Below are 16,761 nucleotides of genomic sequence, written 5' to 3' on the forward strand. Positions count from 1 at the left end.
AAAAAGGATGAGCTGCTTCACCTGAATCTCACTCTTCACCTTGGGGCTTTCCTTCCAGAACCAGCTTATTGCCAAAGTGATAAATCTGAGTAATAGGTGGTTGAGCAGTCAGCAACCAAGACAGAGAGCCTGTCTTCTCACAGGCAAACTGCTGGCTAGCAGAGCTATATGGGCTGTGCAAAGTTAAGCACTGCTATTGTAATCCCTCTTGAAAGGACCTTTCCAATCCACTGGCCAGACATCTGGAAGGTCTCAGACTGGGAGATGGGAACCTGCACGTTCCTGTGAAGTATGCCAGCTTTTTAAAAATTATCACAGGGTCTTTTTTCAGGTCATGTTTTTCCAGTTCCCTGAGACTGCTGCTGTCTTCACTTTCTTTCCTCAGATGCTTTTATTCTCTATTTTTCTTTCCACAGACGCTTTCTTCAACTGGCTTTATCTTACAATCTGCACAGAAAGGGCTAAATCATGTAATGTCAGCTTTCCTTAATATTATTAGGGGGAATAGAGAGAGGAAGCCTGGCTTGCAGGCTACTGAGGCTAACTGTGGCCTCGGCCAGCTAGTTACAAGCTGCTTTGCCAAAAGGAGACCTAATATGGACAAACCAGCCCAAATGTGGGGTCAATTGATCCCATTCCTTTATAAGAACTATGTTTATAAGTTAGGTTACTGGCACTGCCTGCAATAAAAGTCTAAAATAATGTTGTTAATGGAACAGGTGAGGAGTAAGTGGAGAAGGAACTCTGTTCTTATGTTTCAGTTACTTCATCTCTGTACCCATTATTGCAGCCCATAGCTTTTGCCTCCGAGTAAGAAGTGAGGCTGAGGAAGGCAGATCCTTTAGAAAACAGAAAGAAAGGAAAAAGAAAAAAAGAAACATCAGTGTCTTCCAGTGAAACATCAGGAAAAACAGAAAACAACAGTAAGGTTTATTGAATGGACAGAAATTCCTGAAAACCGAGAAATTCAGTAAGACCAGATAAACATGTGGCTTAGAATTTACAGATTGTACCAGTTATTTTAGGATGCAGGTACAGTAGCCAAGACTAAATACTTTTTTGTTTAAAAATACATCTCATCTGAAGCAAAAGTTGAAGAAAGAGTTAATTGATGGTCTAAGATCCAGTGAACATTGCCTTTATCTGAGCAATGCAGTTACCTGAGTTCTGTGCTATGTGCAAAACTGCCTTTACACTCCCATTTTTACTGATGGTAGTTGTGAAAGCTGGTTAGCCAGAGATTCCCTTCTTGAAGCATTTCCCTGTCATTCATGAAAGGGGAACCTTATCCTTTACTTGAATTTGAAGTTATTTTCTGCAAACCATTGCCTGTCTCATGTCAGTAGGAAATCTCTTCATGAGAGATGAGAAGCAGCAGTTATGCTTGGCTCTTCTTTTAGCTAGGACCTGAAGGTGTTTAGGGACTAAAGGACATTCACCTGTCAGTGAATGGCAGCACTGAAAGAAGAAAGAAGGCACTTGCCAGTCAGTGAAATCCTTGGGAGTTTGGCTTCTCCTGTCCTTCATCCCCATATCTTGAGACTGTAGAACTGACAAGAAGCTGAGGAAATACACGTTTTTGTCATATTTCTTCTAGGGCAGGCAGAGGAAGTCAGGGTTGGTGTTGTCTCCATCCTGTTAAAGCAGCCCCTAAGCAAGGGTGGTCCAGGTGTGCAGGCTGACAGTGGGGCATAGGTGGGGAATATGTCTTGGAAAATTCCCAATTACTGCTGTAGATACTTTTGTTATTATAAGTAATCTTTGGTGCTCTGTATTTTTCAGAAAATACATAAACAGTGTTGAAGTAGTGCATGTTTACCTAGTAGGGTAAGCTTTCTTCACTTTTAAGTGAAGGTGAGAGGAATGAACATTTTTCATGAAGTTGTCCTTCATGAAAGGGGTCTTCAAGAAAAATGTCTCAATGTGCAGCAGAATATAATTATTTTTAATTTTCTTGTTTGATTTCTCTAAATTAAAATAGTTTGGAAATAAGCCAGGCATTTCTTACCTTAGCATAGCTACTTATTTTGCCTAGCTTTGGGGGTGATTTATTTAACGTTTAAATTTTGGGAAAAAAAAAAATTTATTAACCTTGATCTTTTTTATTCTCATGGGTCTTAGAGTACAGAAGTTCATTGTCAGTGAAGTAATACTTAAAGAGTAAGGTTGTAGCAGTCTTACTAATATTAAAAATGATAAAATTCCTTATTTTTATGTATTTATATGTAAATTATATATATTTAAACTATTTTTCACATGTTTTATAGTGGAAGTATTAGTATAATGTTGGTTACACTTTAAGTTTCTAAGGCTTCCAATCTGAGATTCTGCTAAGTTAACAATTTTTGTTTCTTGTAGCAGTTGTATATCGTATCTGTTTCTTCTATCTACAAATGAGTCCAACTTTGTTTACTACTTGATAACAACCATATTCAAAATGCTGGAGGGAGAAATTCAGAATTCTGTAGTTTAGTATGGCAATATGGGATTAAAAAGAAGCATATGGGTTGTCATGTAATTTCACAGTGAACATTTAAGAAACCTTGGAAAAGACAAAATCTATGAGGAACAGATCTTCCGGATGGCTGGGTAAATTTAATAAGTGAGGAGATTATTCCTCCCTGCCTTCTTGGAAAGAAGTGGAGGAGGAGTTTGGCAGGGTAGATCAGTCTGCACTGAATTCTGTGTCACTTGCAGCTGAGATTGCCTCTGATACCTGATCTCAGGTCAGGCTATATCCAAGGAGCATTGCTCAACAAAGCTTTTTCTAATTGGCAGTAAACAGAGGGATGGAAAGCAGGCAGCCTCAGAACTACTGGATCTTTTCCAAAAGAGTGGATAACAGAGTAAGAAGTGCTAATGCCTTCTTTAGATGAATAAGAGAACATCACACAGTGCAACCTTCTTATTTGTTTGGAGGATCCAAGAAGGCTGAAGTATCGGGTCTGGCATCTTTCTATATAGATTTTGCTTTAGAGTTGCTATTAAAATGTAAAAATTTAATGAAGATATATAGAGGGAGGAACAATCTCTCAGGACTGAAATCCTTTGTGTATTACGAAACCTGTTCTCAGTCTTTATTTGAATTGCTTTGTCCCTCTTTCTCTTAGTCCCACCTCCCACAAATGGCCCAGTCTATAAGTTAATATTCATGGGCTGTTCTGTCCCAAAAAACCTGTTTGCACCATTAATATTTACTAAAATTGTTAAAGAGCTGATCCTGCCATAACAGCAGTCTCCTTATTCATCTTGAGTTATGGGGTTTGTTTGTTTATTTCAGCTTTAGGGACAAATTTCACTGGACTGTGGTTTGGTTGAGTACCCTAGAAAAAGAGTGGGGTATTAATCTAGCACTTAATTGGTCCCTAGTTTGGGATTTACTAATATGATCTTAAGTTGGTGTACCTCTCCTGTAGTTCCTCTGCCATCTTTCAGTTAATTAGTCTCTGTCTGAAAGTTGAATCTGTGGACTTGCTAAAAGTTTTATTGCAGTTTAGTCTCTCATGTATTTCTCTTTTGTGTACTGCAGCACAAGTGGAGGTGTTGTCTGCTGCACTCAGAGCATCCAGTTTGCACCCTCAAGAAGAGACAATGGCCAGTATTGGCAAGGGAACAGATTCACAGACTGAAGTAACCATCAATGACCAACAAAGTTTTAAACCTATACTGGGTGATATTGTGCCTTTAATTGGTGACACTGTAGAGGTAAGAAGAGAGTTTTGTACTTTATTTTTTCCCATTAGGATTTCCAGGGCTCCAGTAACAGAGCTGTAATTTGCATTCATGTGATGATTGCAGCCAAAGGCTTTCTACTTTTGGCTGGTGTGGATGGTATTGAAGTGCTAGCTACTAAAATGAAAGTCTTGTGTTGGGTGCCTTTGTTTTTGCCAGTTCTGTGCTTGTCCGTGTAATTCTTTAAACTGTTTCTGTTAAAAATCTCTGTTGTCACTGTTGCATTTGGAGATTTTTTAATGCTACCACATTTTATTAATGTGAAAGTGCCTTGCTTAAAATAGATCCCGTACTGATAATGAGTGAATTTTCTTCTCCAGTGCCCCTCCCTGAACCTGGAGAATGAGATACTTTGCTCCCTTTGTTCCCTGTGAATTGATTTATTATGGTTTACCAGTCTGCATGAGAGAAGTTCAGGACCTGCAGCTGAGGTGTTGTGTGGACTGAATCACAGAATCACAAGGTTGGAAGAGACCTTCAAGATCATCGAGTCCAACCCATGCCCTAACACCTCAACTAAACCATCGTTGCCTCCTCTGGATGCGCTCAAGAGTCTCAACATCCTTCCCAAAGAGAGGGACCAGAGCTGGACACAGCACTCAAGGTGCCGAGTACAGGGGAAGAATGAGCTCCCTGCTCCTGCTGGCCACACTATTCCTGATATAGGCCAGGATGCCGTTGGCCTTCTTGGCCACCAGGGCACACTGCTGAAAGAGAAAGTTACTCTAGCAATCAGTAACATCTTGAAGTTTTTTGCATTTACTTCTTCAGCCCTTCTCTCTGTTCCCTGCCTGACTGTAGTTCTGGTATTTGACACTCTTTTCTGTTCTTTGCTCTGTCAGGCCAAACCCACTACATTCACTGCATATAATGCCACAAGCTCAGGTGGTATTAAATGCTGTTGCTGTTGCAGAAAGCAGTGGTTCCAAAATAGGCTCCATAAAACCAGAGCAAGTGATTTGTTGAATCATACTACTGAAACTGTGTTTTCCAGATGAAATTTTGACAAGCATCTTTGAAATGTCTAGGAGTCAATACCAGTTCAGTGCAAAGATTTTCATCCTTCTTTAATTAGAGTGGTGTTTCTTGATGGCATTTAATTAACTTTTTCTCTAAGCTGTTGGACTACCATCTAGACCAAAAATATATGAGGAGTTCAGGAATGCGACATTTACTTGGATACTGCTGATGACACAAATTGTAATTTAACTCTACAAATGTGGTTTGTTTCAAAAACACCAGCCTGCCTCCAATTTCTTTATGTCAGGCTCAAAATGCTTTTTTTATTATAGGATCTCTTCTTTCTAATGCTAACCTAAAATTACAGTGTACATTTATCCTCCATTCTTGAGAATTTTGGGGGGTGGTGAGGGTGGTGTTTGTGCAGAGGGACCTGTCCTGTGTTTTATGTTTTTGTATACAGAGTATTGTGCTAACAGAAAGTTTAAGAACCAGTCACATTGCTGGTATATGTTGATTTTGCATGTTTCAGTTTTATGCTTTAAAAGGATGTTCTTAATCTGTCAGTTTCTTGTTTGTTACTGGCACTGAATCAAGTCCTCCATTTACAAGTGAGCAGATATTATAGAGGTGACCTAGAATTCTGGGAATCAAGCTGTGATCTGTTGAGCAAGTAGACTGTTGACCCTAGCAGTGAAGAGACCTCTGATTTTCACAGGTGGTTGTTGGGATTTTTTAGTTTAGTCAGGGTTTTGTTGTGGTAGTGATTTTTTTCTTCTTGTCTTTTCTTGAGTTTTTTAAGTCTCAGGGATAGCAGTGTGTCAGTAGGGTACTGGACACTTGAGAGAAATCAAACTCTCCAGCATTTTGTATTTGAATGCAGCCTGCACAGTTCTGCACATATGCCACCAAGCAAAACCACAGTCTGCTTGTCCTTTGGCAGCTGTATTGTCTCATAAAGGAGTTACTGCTGCATGTTAAAGAGAGATTCTCTATTCAGATGAAAATAAATGATGTAATAGAGTGGACCAGAAGATTTTTGGGATATGATGAAGCTTGTTTGTTGAGGGCAGCTGTTTATTTTTTCTTAAGAGGCACTGTTTTTATTTTCTTTAGGTTACGTGTTCTTTATAAGGTTTGATAAGGGGATGAGTGTTGGAGTCTGTTTTTATTTGGAGGTAGAGGGAGAAAGGAAACTGGGCTAAAACTTCCCACTCCTGTCTGGCACAAGTACCTCTCTCTAATAAGAACAGGATGGATGCCAGGAGGAGATGGACCCCTTAACACTGGCCACTTCCTTGTTTGGGCCAGCTGCTCCATCAGGAAGCAGCAGCACCGCCTCTCCTGGTGTGCAGCCCTTGACACAGAGCAGAGATCTTCGGAGCACAACCCCAGAGCTCTTGTTACACAGCCAAGGGAAGCTTAGCCTTAGAGATCTGTAAGGCCATGGCAAGATTTTGCATTTGGTACACAAGAAGCTTTCAGGCTAAACCCTGCTGAATTTTCATGTCCTGGCTCTATGCAATGCTCAGTTTGGTGTGTGCGTGGAAAAAGATGGAACTTCATTTTTGGGAGGGAGATAATGCATAACCTAAATACTGACTGATGGCTGTCGTTCTTCTCTGCTGAAGCTCTTCCTCTCTGGAATGCATATTTGACTTTGAAAGTGGCTGAGTGGAAACGTTCCCATCTGTGACACCCTCCATTATATTCAGTTGTTTGACTAGTTCAATTCATAAAGTGTGATTTTTTTTAAAACATAAGCTTTTGAAACTGAGCAGGGAATGTAAGATGGAGTCCTTTCACTTTTATTGTAACAGAATGGATGATTAAACTCTGGTCCCATGCAAACTGGCAGCTCATGGAAAGTACTGTGGCTAGGGTGTACTGGCTGCCTCATAATTCCTTGATTTGCAAGACATCAAAACTGGTGACTAGCAATGCTGAAAATAATCTCTTTTTCAGGGGGGAAAAACCCAAACAAACAAAAGGCTAAAAAAGAGTGAAGGAGGAATTAACTGTCAAACTAAAAATCCTGCAGAGATAGTTTTCCAAGCCTCTGGAGGTTTTACAGTTGGAGCTGTGTGCTGCTGGACACATTTAGTTATGGAGTTGCTTGCAAATCTGTTCTCCCCTTGGGTCTTTAACACCTCCTTGCTGCTGCTTCCTAAGCCTGACAGGTGACATGGACTGCTCTGCCAGAGATATGCAATTGCCTCACAGCTCTGCCTGTTCTTTATCACCTGTAATTATACCTCAGCAGCTAAAATTACAGCCCAGTGCTTAGATGAAAGCAGCTCGTGGAGAAGGAAAAAGCAACTGTCTGAAGTCAAACCAAGGAAGACAGATTATATCCTGGAGACTTTTTTTGGAAGAAGTTTGTTGTTTGCTGGAAAATTCTCGTTGTCAAAATCTGAGCAGCTGGTGGAAGTAGGCATGTTCTTGTTACTTGTGTTGACCCTAGGAGCTCACCCTGCAGCATTTGTGAATAGATACCTTGGCTCAAATCTAGCAAAAATGCTTTTGTCCTGTTCCAGCCTGATCTGCTTTTCAGATATTCATCGTGTTCTGCTTGGAATGCATGGTTTGTTAGCGAAGCCCGTTGTATTTGGGGAGCTGCACTTGTACCGAAAGCGTTGATGCTGCATCCCCCCAGCAGCACAGCTCATTGCAGCCCATCACACCTCTGCCACTCCTCAAGGCCCAGATGTGTAGCCAGGGTGCTAAAATGATTGCTGAAAAGGATTTTAATAGGACTGCTGAGAGAAGTTATTACTCTTGTCAGCAGCTGTGGCCAAGTAGGACTCAGTTTTATAAGGTGAAGCTTATCCAGAGAAGATTATAGAATAATCACCTCCAGGAAAGGTGCAACAGCATGAGTCTTATCAGGTTCTACTCTTCAGTGGGAGGGTGGCTTTGTTTTGACCATATTCTAGCACAAATCCAAAGCAACAAATCCATCAAAATCAGCTACAGGTGTTTTCTTACTTTCCATTCAGGGGAGAAGCAATGGGACCCATATGTTAGTTATATTTTCCTTAATGCCGTCTCAAAAGTACTCCTCTCCTGTGATTTTCATTCCATAAGAACCAAAATGGAGCAGAGTAAGAGGAGCTTCTGTTTGAAATTGAAAGCAGATTTATCTTGCAGACCGTTTGATTTTGGGCTGTAGCAAAATTGTATTTGATATTAATGCATATATTCCTTTAATCTAAGAAATAGACTCTGAGGCGAGGACAGCACTTCTTTATGTTGGTATTTGTTTTATGTTTAGAGTGTGTTTTATGTGACCTTTTATTTTCTTTTTTCACAGAGTATGGATTCTACACTTCACTATATTCATAATGATTCAGATTTGAGTACCAACAGTAGTTTCAGCCCTGAAGAAGAAAGAAAATCCAAAGTACAGGTAAATGACAGTGACTTCTGGTTTTTCTATATGTAGCAGATAAGTGGAATTTTTAAAAATATATATGGGTATTTCCTTTATCCCCTTTTTCATTCAGTCATTTCTGACATGATCTAGTTTCTGTTAAATACCTCTTAATTAAGTAGTTTTAAAATAGTCCTTGTTTTCAGAGTCAGTGGCTTCATTTAGCAGTTGCTTCTGTTACATTTATGCATGAGAGATGACAGTATTATTTTGACATGAGATAACACTTGGCATAGATTTTCAGGCTCTGTTTCATTTGGTTTAGTTTTCGATGGGAACCATGCTGTAATGGGAATTAAGTTATTGAGGAAACAGGATGACTTTTTATTGCATGTTTTGAGAGGAACCACCCCTTGATAGCTTTTTGCAGAACAGTTTTGGAAGTGTTTCATTAAGCTGGAACTGCCTCTGCTATTTTTTCCAAATGGAATCAAATGTTTGTTGTTTTGGTAGTCTGGTATTACATTGCCACTGTGCATCAGTGTGACACCTTGATTGGGAACCTCAGTCCCTGGCTTGTTCCTGTCAGTGGAGCTACTCAGCAGCTGTGCTAGGCAAATGCTCTTGTGCACCCCTTAAAAGAGTCAGTCCCTGACAACAGCTGAAGCAAAGGCAGTAGTAAAGGGGTTTTCACAGAATTTTGGTTCAGATGCTTTGATTCCTTAGTGGACAGAAGGATAGTTCTTCACCGGAGATCTCTTTGTCTCTGGAGAAGCCTCTTTCTCCCTGTTGACTGTTCAGGGAGTTTGGGAGCAGTTGAACACACTGTACTCTGCTCCCTCCCCTTCCCTGCTCCTCAAGGCGTTTTAATTTAGTTTTCTTCTCCCACCTTCTCAAGATTTTGAGAGAATTAGGAAAGGTTTTTTGAGCAAGTCACATCATTTGCTATTGTACTTGTCTTTATGGATGACATAAAATGGCCAATTTGCACAACATGTGAGCCTGAATGTTTGCATTCAAAGGGTAGAATGCATTCTTTCCATTTCCTAGACTCCCTAAGGAGACTTGTCCATTTGCTCCTCTCTTGAGCTGGTCTGCATATTTCCAAATAGCCCCAGTCATGTCATTGTTTCTTTGGAACCTTTTGGTGGAACTTAGCAGATACAAAACTGTTGTGCCCTTATTAAGACACTGTAATTAAATAATATTCTGTAGTTGTGGAGAAAAAAGTGGGAAAAGAGTGCCCAGGAATTGTAGTGAGCCTTACGAGGAGTCAGTGAAAATAGTGTGGATGCTGTGCCTTTGCCTTGCTGCAGGACGTTGTACCTCAAGCCTTGCTGGATCAGTATTTGTCCATGACTGATCCGTCCCGCGCACAAACAGTGGACACCGAGATTGCCAAGCACTGCGCCTACAGCCTGCCCGGCGTGGCACTGACCCTGGGCAGGCAGAACTGGCACTGTCTGAAAGACACCTACGAGACTCTGGCGTCTGACATGCAGGTGAGCTCAAGCAGTGAGCAGTCTGAAATGCTGAGATGTGACAAAGACCAATTGGAACCTCTGTAATGGTTTCTCTTGTTCACTGGATATTGGGCTGCTGTGCTTTTTACACAGAGCTTTCCGTCCGTGGTGTTATCCTATAAGGAATGATGGTGCAGTGGTTGTTTCAGAGGAAGCAGGGGGTGTGTGGTGCTCAGGTAGTAAAGAAATGGGCTGGTTAAAGTGGGAGATGGATCTCAGTAGGAAAATGAGGACAAGTTTCTGATTTCCTGTGCATGCTTGAGATCTTATGGCAGTGTCTGGGAGCCTCCTAGGTTTGAGAATTTGGCCTGTGCTGTGTGTGAGCAGACGTGGCCCTGCAGGCATGTCTGGAGCTCAGTGAGTCAGCCTCACACCAGGCCTTGGTGCCACATCCAGTTAGTCATACAGGAATAACATCGCTATCGCCATGCAGCAGCACTGCTGCTTTAGAAACAAATCCTGGAAATAGCAGCATTTTCCTTGTTGTCAGGTGGTAAGGAGGTGGCTTTCTGCATTTTGTGGTTTACAGTTGTTTCCCAGACCTCCTTTGTTTCCTTTTTTGGAGATGCTCTTCTTATTTTTTTAAATATTCTCAGACTGCTTCACCTCTCTTGAACTTGATGCTTGCTCTGTCAGAGCAGCAGTTCCCAGTGATACATTGTGAGTAATTTTATACATGGCTGTTGCTCATGTTTTCCAGGCTCCTTTGCAGCCATTAAAAACAGCCAGCTAATAAATTTAAAACACAAGTATAAACAAATTGCCCTGTGTTCAGAAGTGTCCAAAACTTATCGCCAGTCTAATCTGAACTGAGATTGGATCACCAAACCAGGGCAAAAGAACAGTGCCCATGCTAATTGGAAAGTGCTGGCTGAAGAATAGATGCTATTTTATTTTTTAAAGACTTTCTTGAAATAATTACTCAAATTAAACAATGTGCCCTCGGTTTAGGGTGTCTGAAAGCTCCACTGGTTCTTGGGCTGCTAGGCACTGAGTATGAAAGAAACTTTACCTATTATGGAAGCAAAAATATCCCAGCTGAAATATTGTGGGATATATATCTTACTCATTTAATTTTAAAAACAGAATGAGAGAGTAGTAGCATGAAACTAATTTATGCGGAAGAATTTAAAGCAAAAAGTAATGTGTGCAAGAGCACTGATGTCAGGAATACTATTTTGCTTCCTAGCACCTGGAAAATGAAAATATTTTGATGACTTGTATTTGAACAGTTCCTTGATATTCAGGTGGAAGAAATGATACCTTGTCATTTGTCTTCTCTTCCATTTTCCTTTTCTTTTTAATTTTAAATTTCCAGTGTAATTTTCAGTTGTTACATGAGACAGTGTAAAGATATTTGTAAGTAGTGGAATTTGCTGGGAGTCCAGCTTGGATACCGACCCTCAGGTTTGACTGGAGCACTTTGGATCGATAACATTGTTTTATTTATGTTGCAGTGGAAGGTTCGGCGGACACTGGCATTTTCTATACATGAACTTGCTGTCATCCTTGGAGACCAGCTTACAGCTGGAGATTTAGTTCCTGTCTTCAATGGCTTTTTGAAGGACCTAGATGAAGTGAGGATAGGTGTGCTTAAGCACTTGCATGATTTCCTGAAGGTATGTCTCTGTTCCTTCCCGTGTAACTCTGTGGGAATCTCTGCAGATATCTGTTGAATACTGGAATGTATGTTGCAAGAGAACTGTGTTGGTGCTACTTTATTTTCTCTGAAGAGCTTTGTTCATGTTTATTCAGGATATGATTTTTTGGGGGGAGGGCTCTAATCTGCCTACACGGCTTACTTGTCAAATTTCTTACTTGTAGAAGTTTCTCTGTGACTACCTCATTTCTGGAGCTGAGAGACACAAATCCTAAAACTATCTTTACTGTTTATGCCTCCTTTCTTAGAGTAAAAGAAAAGACTTGTCACGTTTTCCTTTCAGTAGTGCCCATGTGATTTTACAGTTTTAAGCATTACAGGGTTTAGCCCAGGAAAGCAACACCGTTGCTAAAGATTTAAGGTTTTTTAAATAAAAAGAGTGTTTCATTAGTTGTATTTAAAGCTCTTGTTCTGTCTGCTGATTGTAGCCTGCAGGTCTTTATGTAAGTTTGTATTTACTGTTTCAGCTTCTTCATGTTGACAAAAGACGAGAGTATCTTTATCAGCTTCAGGAATTCCTGGTGACTGATAACAGCAGGAACTGGCGTTTCCGTGCTGAGCTGGCTGAGTATGTGGTTTTCAGAATGATTATTTTCATTGTTGTGGATACTTAAAAATGGGAAAATCATATAATAGATGTTCTGCAGTGTTATTCCTAATTCCATTTTTGATTAGTAGATGGTCCTTCTCCTCCTCCACATGTCTCCCTTGCTTAAAAATTCCCAGTAGTTGTATTGTCATTGTTGTGAATAAGTGACCCACAGTCCAGATGATGACAACTGAAAAATAGATTTTTGCTTCCCAGTAACTTCATTATGGCCACATTGCATACTTGATAAGTGTTGTCATATAAGTGATGATACTCAGTTAAGCTGCCTTTTTTCTTACTGTGATATACTCTCTTTGGTTCTTCTTCCATCTTGTAGGCAACTGATTTTGCTCCTAGACCTGTACAGTGCCAGGGACATCTATGACTACCTGCGGCCCATTGCTTTCAGCCTCTGTGCAGACAAAGTGTCCTCTGTCCGCTGGATTTCCTACAAGCTGGTAAAGCAATCTAAATAAATTTAGGATGTCAGACTTCTGAGGGTTGGTGGTGGTCAGGAGGTAATTTTTTTATTTACTTGGTTTTTTCTTCTCATTTCTTCAAGGTTAGTGAAATGGTCAAAAAGCTGTACATGGCTTCAACACCAACCTTCGTGGTAGACCTCATGAATGAACTTGTTGAAAAGTTCTGTAGATGCCACAAATGGTCTGGTCGGCAGACTTTTGTCTTTATTTGCCAGGTGAAATGTCTTTTCATTTATATTCTGGGGGTTTTGGGGAGGTTGGTTTGTTTGTTTTTGTTTGAGGAGTGGTGGTGATCAGAATTAAGGGGATTGGAACTCTGCAGCTGTCCACACTATATTGGTGAATATTTGAGGACTTTGTTTCCAAGGGAATAGTTTCATGGTTGTTTTTTTTTGTTTCTCCATAGATGAGCTTGACTGTATCTTACGTCAGCATATTAGCACCAGGTCATCAAATCTGATATTGAATATAGAGCACAAGTGTAGCAAAATAATCTCTGACTTGGGAAGCTGCTTTGTTGCTCAGCATGAAGTGAGATTTGTATAATAAATCTTGAGAAATCAATCAGTAGCTGCTGCCTGTACCTCTTTAACCAGCTCGTGCAGCTTGGTCAAAAGCCAGTGCATTCTCAGTAAAACAAACAGGAGTTGAAACTAGCTGGGATCCCAAGGAAATGGTCAAATGTGGAGGCTGTGGCAGAGGTGTAGGCTGGGAGCCACTGTGGCTGCTGCCCAGGTGGACAGTTCTTTGAAGTGTTTGGAGAAATGTGAGCTTTGAGCTTATTTAGAGAAATGTTTTGGTATAAGAGGTGTTTATTGATATTAACCATTTTTGTCTCAATATAGTATCTAGTTTAAACAAAGACTAAATTAACTGTGAGAAGGATTGTGAAGGTGGTCTGCTTTTCTCTCCTGTTTTCAAGTGGTACAGTGATTTTAAAAAAAATAAAAGGGAGAAAAGGGAGTTCCAGGTTTCTGATTATGTGTTGAGATTTCATCCTCCCTGTGCTGAAATTTAGTGAAATTGCCTCTGTGTTCCTGCCAGACTATCAGTGAAGATGACTGCCTGCCCATGGACCAGTTCGCTGTGCATCTGTTGCCACACTTACTACACTTGGCATCTGACAAGGTTCCAAATGTTCGAGTCCTGCTCGCAAAAACATTGAAGCAAACCCTTTTAGAGAAAGGTTAGTGGCAGAAGGAGTTGCAGTGGCTGACTGCATAGGGGTTTTTTTGTCCCTCAGTTTTCCTAAGTTCTGCTGGGAAAGAAGAAGCAACATCAGATGTGGGCTGTTGTTGCTTTTACCATCCCTTTGGTGTGAGATATTACCTTGGCTGACATGAAGCTATGACCCTGTTGTGATGTCCAGGCTGCTGTTGTGTAATGCTGAGGAAATGAGTTCTTGCTCATATGCCAGCCTGTTCCTTTGGTGTCATTTTCCATGAATGAGCTACTTGGTAGAGGTGTCACTAGAAAGCACAAGTGAGCAACTAGCATCTGTGAAGTTGTTGAACAGTGCCCTTTATTTAGTTTAATAAAAGTTGATATTCTGCATAATAAGAAAGAAAAAGATACACAAATATAAGCCACCATTTGTTTTCTCAGTGGGGGAGAAGAGATGGCTGTTGTTTGGGCTTTATATTTTATGGTAGCAGTGGGAAGAAAGCTCCTCTGGATTCTCTTTAGGGAAATAAGACATGCAAGTCTCAAATTGCAGACTGTGCTTAGGAAAGCATCCCCGGTGCATTGCAGGTGCCAGAAGAGTCAGGAGTGCTCAGAGTCCAAAGCACTGTAAAGGAAAGCAGCATGAGAAGTATTAGACTATTCTCTAAGACAGCAGAGTGTCCACACTTGGAATACTTAATCCATTTCTGGTCACTTCCACTCTCAACACCATACACTGGCTTGAGGACTGCTGAGCCCTGGGCTCTTGGGAGCTGCCTTGTGCATACTGGCTGAGGAAGCATATGGAGACAGCTGAGATGGAGCTGATGGGCAGATTTATCTCCTGTCAGCTGTGCCAAGAATGTCACTGTTCTTCCTGCTCTCATATGGCATTGGTGTTTTTGTGTGCCCTGCATGGATAGTGCACCTCCATTCTGCATTGCCACTACGTAAATTTATGGCAGGTGGTCTCTGCCTCAGAAGTGTTCTGTCTATGATTAGGGAGGGTGGATAGATTGGGAAAGGCAGATTTAAAAAGTCAGTTCAGGAGATTTTAAACCTCATATTTCAACTAATCTTCCTGTGAGCCATTTGTAGCTAAACTGCTTTTATGCACCTTGTGTCGAATGTTGGAATTTCTTCCACTCTTATTTCATGTTATCCTAGGTCTGTCATTTGATAATTACTTGGCAAGGCTGGCAGGGAAGTGGAGTGGCATGGCCATGGGTGGATGGTGTCTTTCCTCTGTCACAAATACATGCACTCTCATCTGGAGTTGCTTCCAGGCTTTTCCTTCCTCTTTGGCCATGGAGTTTTGTCACCCTTTTATACTGAAGGGCTGTAGAAATCCTGTACTTGAACAGCATCCTTAGAACAACTGTACTCTGAAACATGAATTTTTTTTTTTTAAGATGAATTAATAGATATATTTGGAAGTGTCTTGTGTGCCTACTGAGATATTCCAGTTAGACTGTAAGAGTTCACTGTCATCTGAAATGTTGTATCTCATGGGGTACACTGAGGTTGGCATTGAGGTTGGCTGTCCTTCCCTCCCATGAGTTTTGTGCATTTTCTCTTACAGAGTATTTCCTGAATTCTGCCAACTCTCACCAAGAAGCTGTGGAACAAACAATTATGGCTCTTCAAATGGACGGTGACAGTGATGTCAAGTATTTTGCGAGCATCCACCCTGCCAGTACCAAAATTGCAGATGATGCCATGAGCACTGCTTCATCAACTTACTAAGTTCTGAATGTTGCTATGATTAAAAAAAAAAAAAAAATTTAAACCAACTATCCTCAAATGCTTCTAAAATGGTTGATTTAGAGCAACCTGTTTGGAAGGAGGGATTTTTTGCCAGATTTAACAGGTGGATGTTATCTAAACCTGATAACCAGGGATTTTAAGTCAAGGCAAAGTAAACATACCTGTATCAGCTTGACTTTAGAAAAACACTGCTCAGAGGATTATTTTTGCCACCGAAGCCTTAAATCTTCTGTCTTCCTGAACAAATGAAACTTGAATTGGCAGATCATTTTCATTGTAGAAAGGATGTGATGATTTCCAGAGACCTGCATTGTTTCTCCTGAGGAGTTAATTTAGCAAGTATTTTCTGTAGCAGCTGATGGGCGGGATGGCCAGAGAGGCGAGTTTGTACAGAGACTGAGACCTCCAGTATTAGAGCTAAAGTTTTTATCAGTCAAGGACTTGATTTGTGTGCAGCTGGGCACACCCTTAAGTGGGAATAGCTTTGATGTTTGTAAATGGGAAAAGTAGAAATTTGGATTTCTCTTAAGGGCTCAGTGCTAACACTAAACTAGAATCTGATTTTAATCCTTAAATGCAGCATATTGCTGTATCCATTAGCAGAAAACTTTGCTGAGTACCTGTGTCCTAATTATTTTCATGCTGGTCATGACCTAAAGGAAATTTATTAGCACATGTACTTTAAGTCAGGTATTTTTAACTTGATCATGATCAGCTCTGAAGGTGCAACTTTTTTTCTTCATATACTGTACATATCTGTGAGCCTCCTTGGAGTGCTGCAGTCTAATCATGTTGTTTAAAAGCTGTTGTGATACAAGTTGTTCTCTACTTGTCCAAATAAAATTTATTAATAAGATGGAAAGAAATCTTGTGACCTTTTTAAGACATTAAAATAACAAGTTTGAAATTTAAGTGGACTTTTTCTTTCAGTTTTCTACACTTTGGTGGCTCTTTCAGGGGCAAGGGGTTTGGTTGATGATAATGAAGAATTCTGCATTTTGAGATGGAATATGCTACAGCACAGATGTACTTTGATCATATTGTTGAGGTTTTGCTGGATTCTTCCAAGTGTCCCTTTTGCTTGGGAACCTGTTGCCTGCAGCCTGAAATGGCATAGTGGCTGGAAGTCTGAACATCCACCTCAGTCAGAAGTACAGAAAACTGTGAGTTCAAACTGCCCTTAACCTGCCTGCAGTCCACTGACTGCTTTCCTTTCCTCTCATTTAAAATTACTGATCTAGTATCTCCTTCTGTCTTCCAGGGACAGCTTCCTTAAATCACCTTTCTTCCAGCCTGCGGAACCCAAAGTGTGTAAAGTTTTTTTTTCCCCCCCCCCCCGAGGAAGTAGAAATGGTTGTGGCAGCTTATCTTTGATGTATTTTAGCAGAACATTTTCACTTATCAGTCAGGTACCTGATGCCCTGGCAGTTGAGCCTTAGGGGGATATCTTTTTTTCACCTCTTGTTTTTTTGGAAAATTGATTATTCCGCAGTTTCTTCTCTTGTAAACAG

At 40.6% G+C, this 16,761-nt stretch overlaps 1 protein-coding gene across 6 annotated transcripts in view; it reads left to right on the plus strand.

Moving 5' to 3' along the window:
- The window catches only part of PPP4R1 (protein phosphatase 4 regulatory subunit 1), a 63,393-nt gene extending 47,231 nt beyond the window's left edge, over nucleotides 1-16,162 (plus strand). For all 6 annotated transcript variants that reach the window (XM_041399338.1, XM_041399341.1, XM_041399340.1 and 3 more), the window contains 9 exons: nucleotides 3,530-3,705; nucleotides 8,006-8,101; nucleotides 9,382-9,567; nucleotides 11,046-11,207; nucleotides 11,716-11,816; nucleotides 12,175-12,295; nucleotides 12,400-12,534; nucleotides 13,364-13,505; nucleotides 15,066-16,162. In XM_041399338.1, the coding sequence (XP_041255272.1) occupies nucleotides 3,530-3,705; nucleotides 8,006-8,101; nucleotides 9,382-9,567; nucleotides 11,046-11,207; nucleotides 11,716-11,816; nucleotides 12,175-12,295; nucleotides 12,400-12,534; nucleotides 13,364-13,505; nucleotides 15,066-15,229 (1,283 nt within the window). In that variant the 3' untranslated portion in view covers nucleotides 15,230-16,162. The remainder of the gene's footprint in view (nucleotides 1-3,529; nucleotides 3,706-8,005; nucleotides 8,102-9,381; nucleotides 9,568-11,045; nucleotides 11,208-11,715; nucleotides 11,817-12,174; nucleotides 12,296-12,399; nucleotides 12,535-13,363; nucleotides 13,506-15,065) is intronic.
- Nucleotides 16,163-16,761: the final 599 nt, after the last annotated feature.

The sequence above is a fragment of the Onychostruthus taczanowskii genome, unplaced genomic scaffold (assembly GCF_017590055.1).
Source record: "Onychostruthus taczanowskii isolate IOZ18803 unplaced genomic scaffold, ASM1759005v1 scaffold16, whole genome shotgun sequence".
Classification (NCBI taxonomy): domain Eukaryota; kingdom Metazoa; phylum Chordata; class Aves; order Passeriformes; family Passeridae; genus Onychostruthus; species Onychostruthus taczanowskii.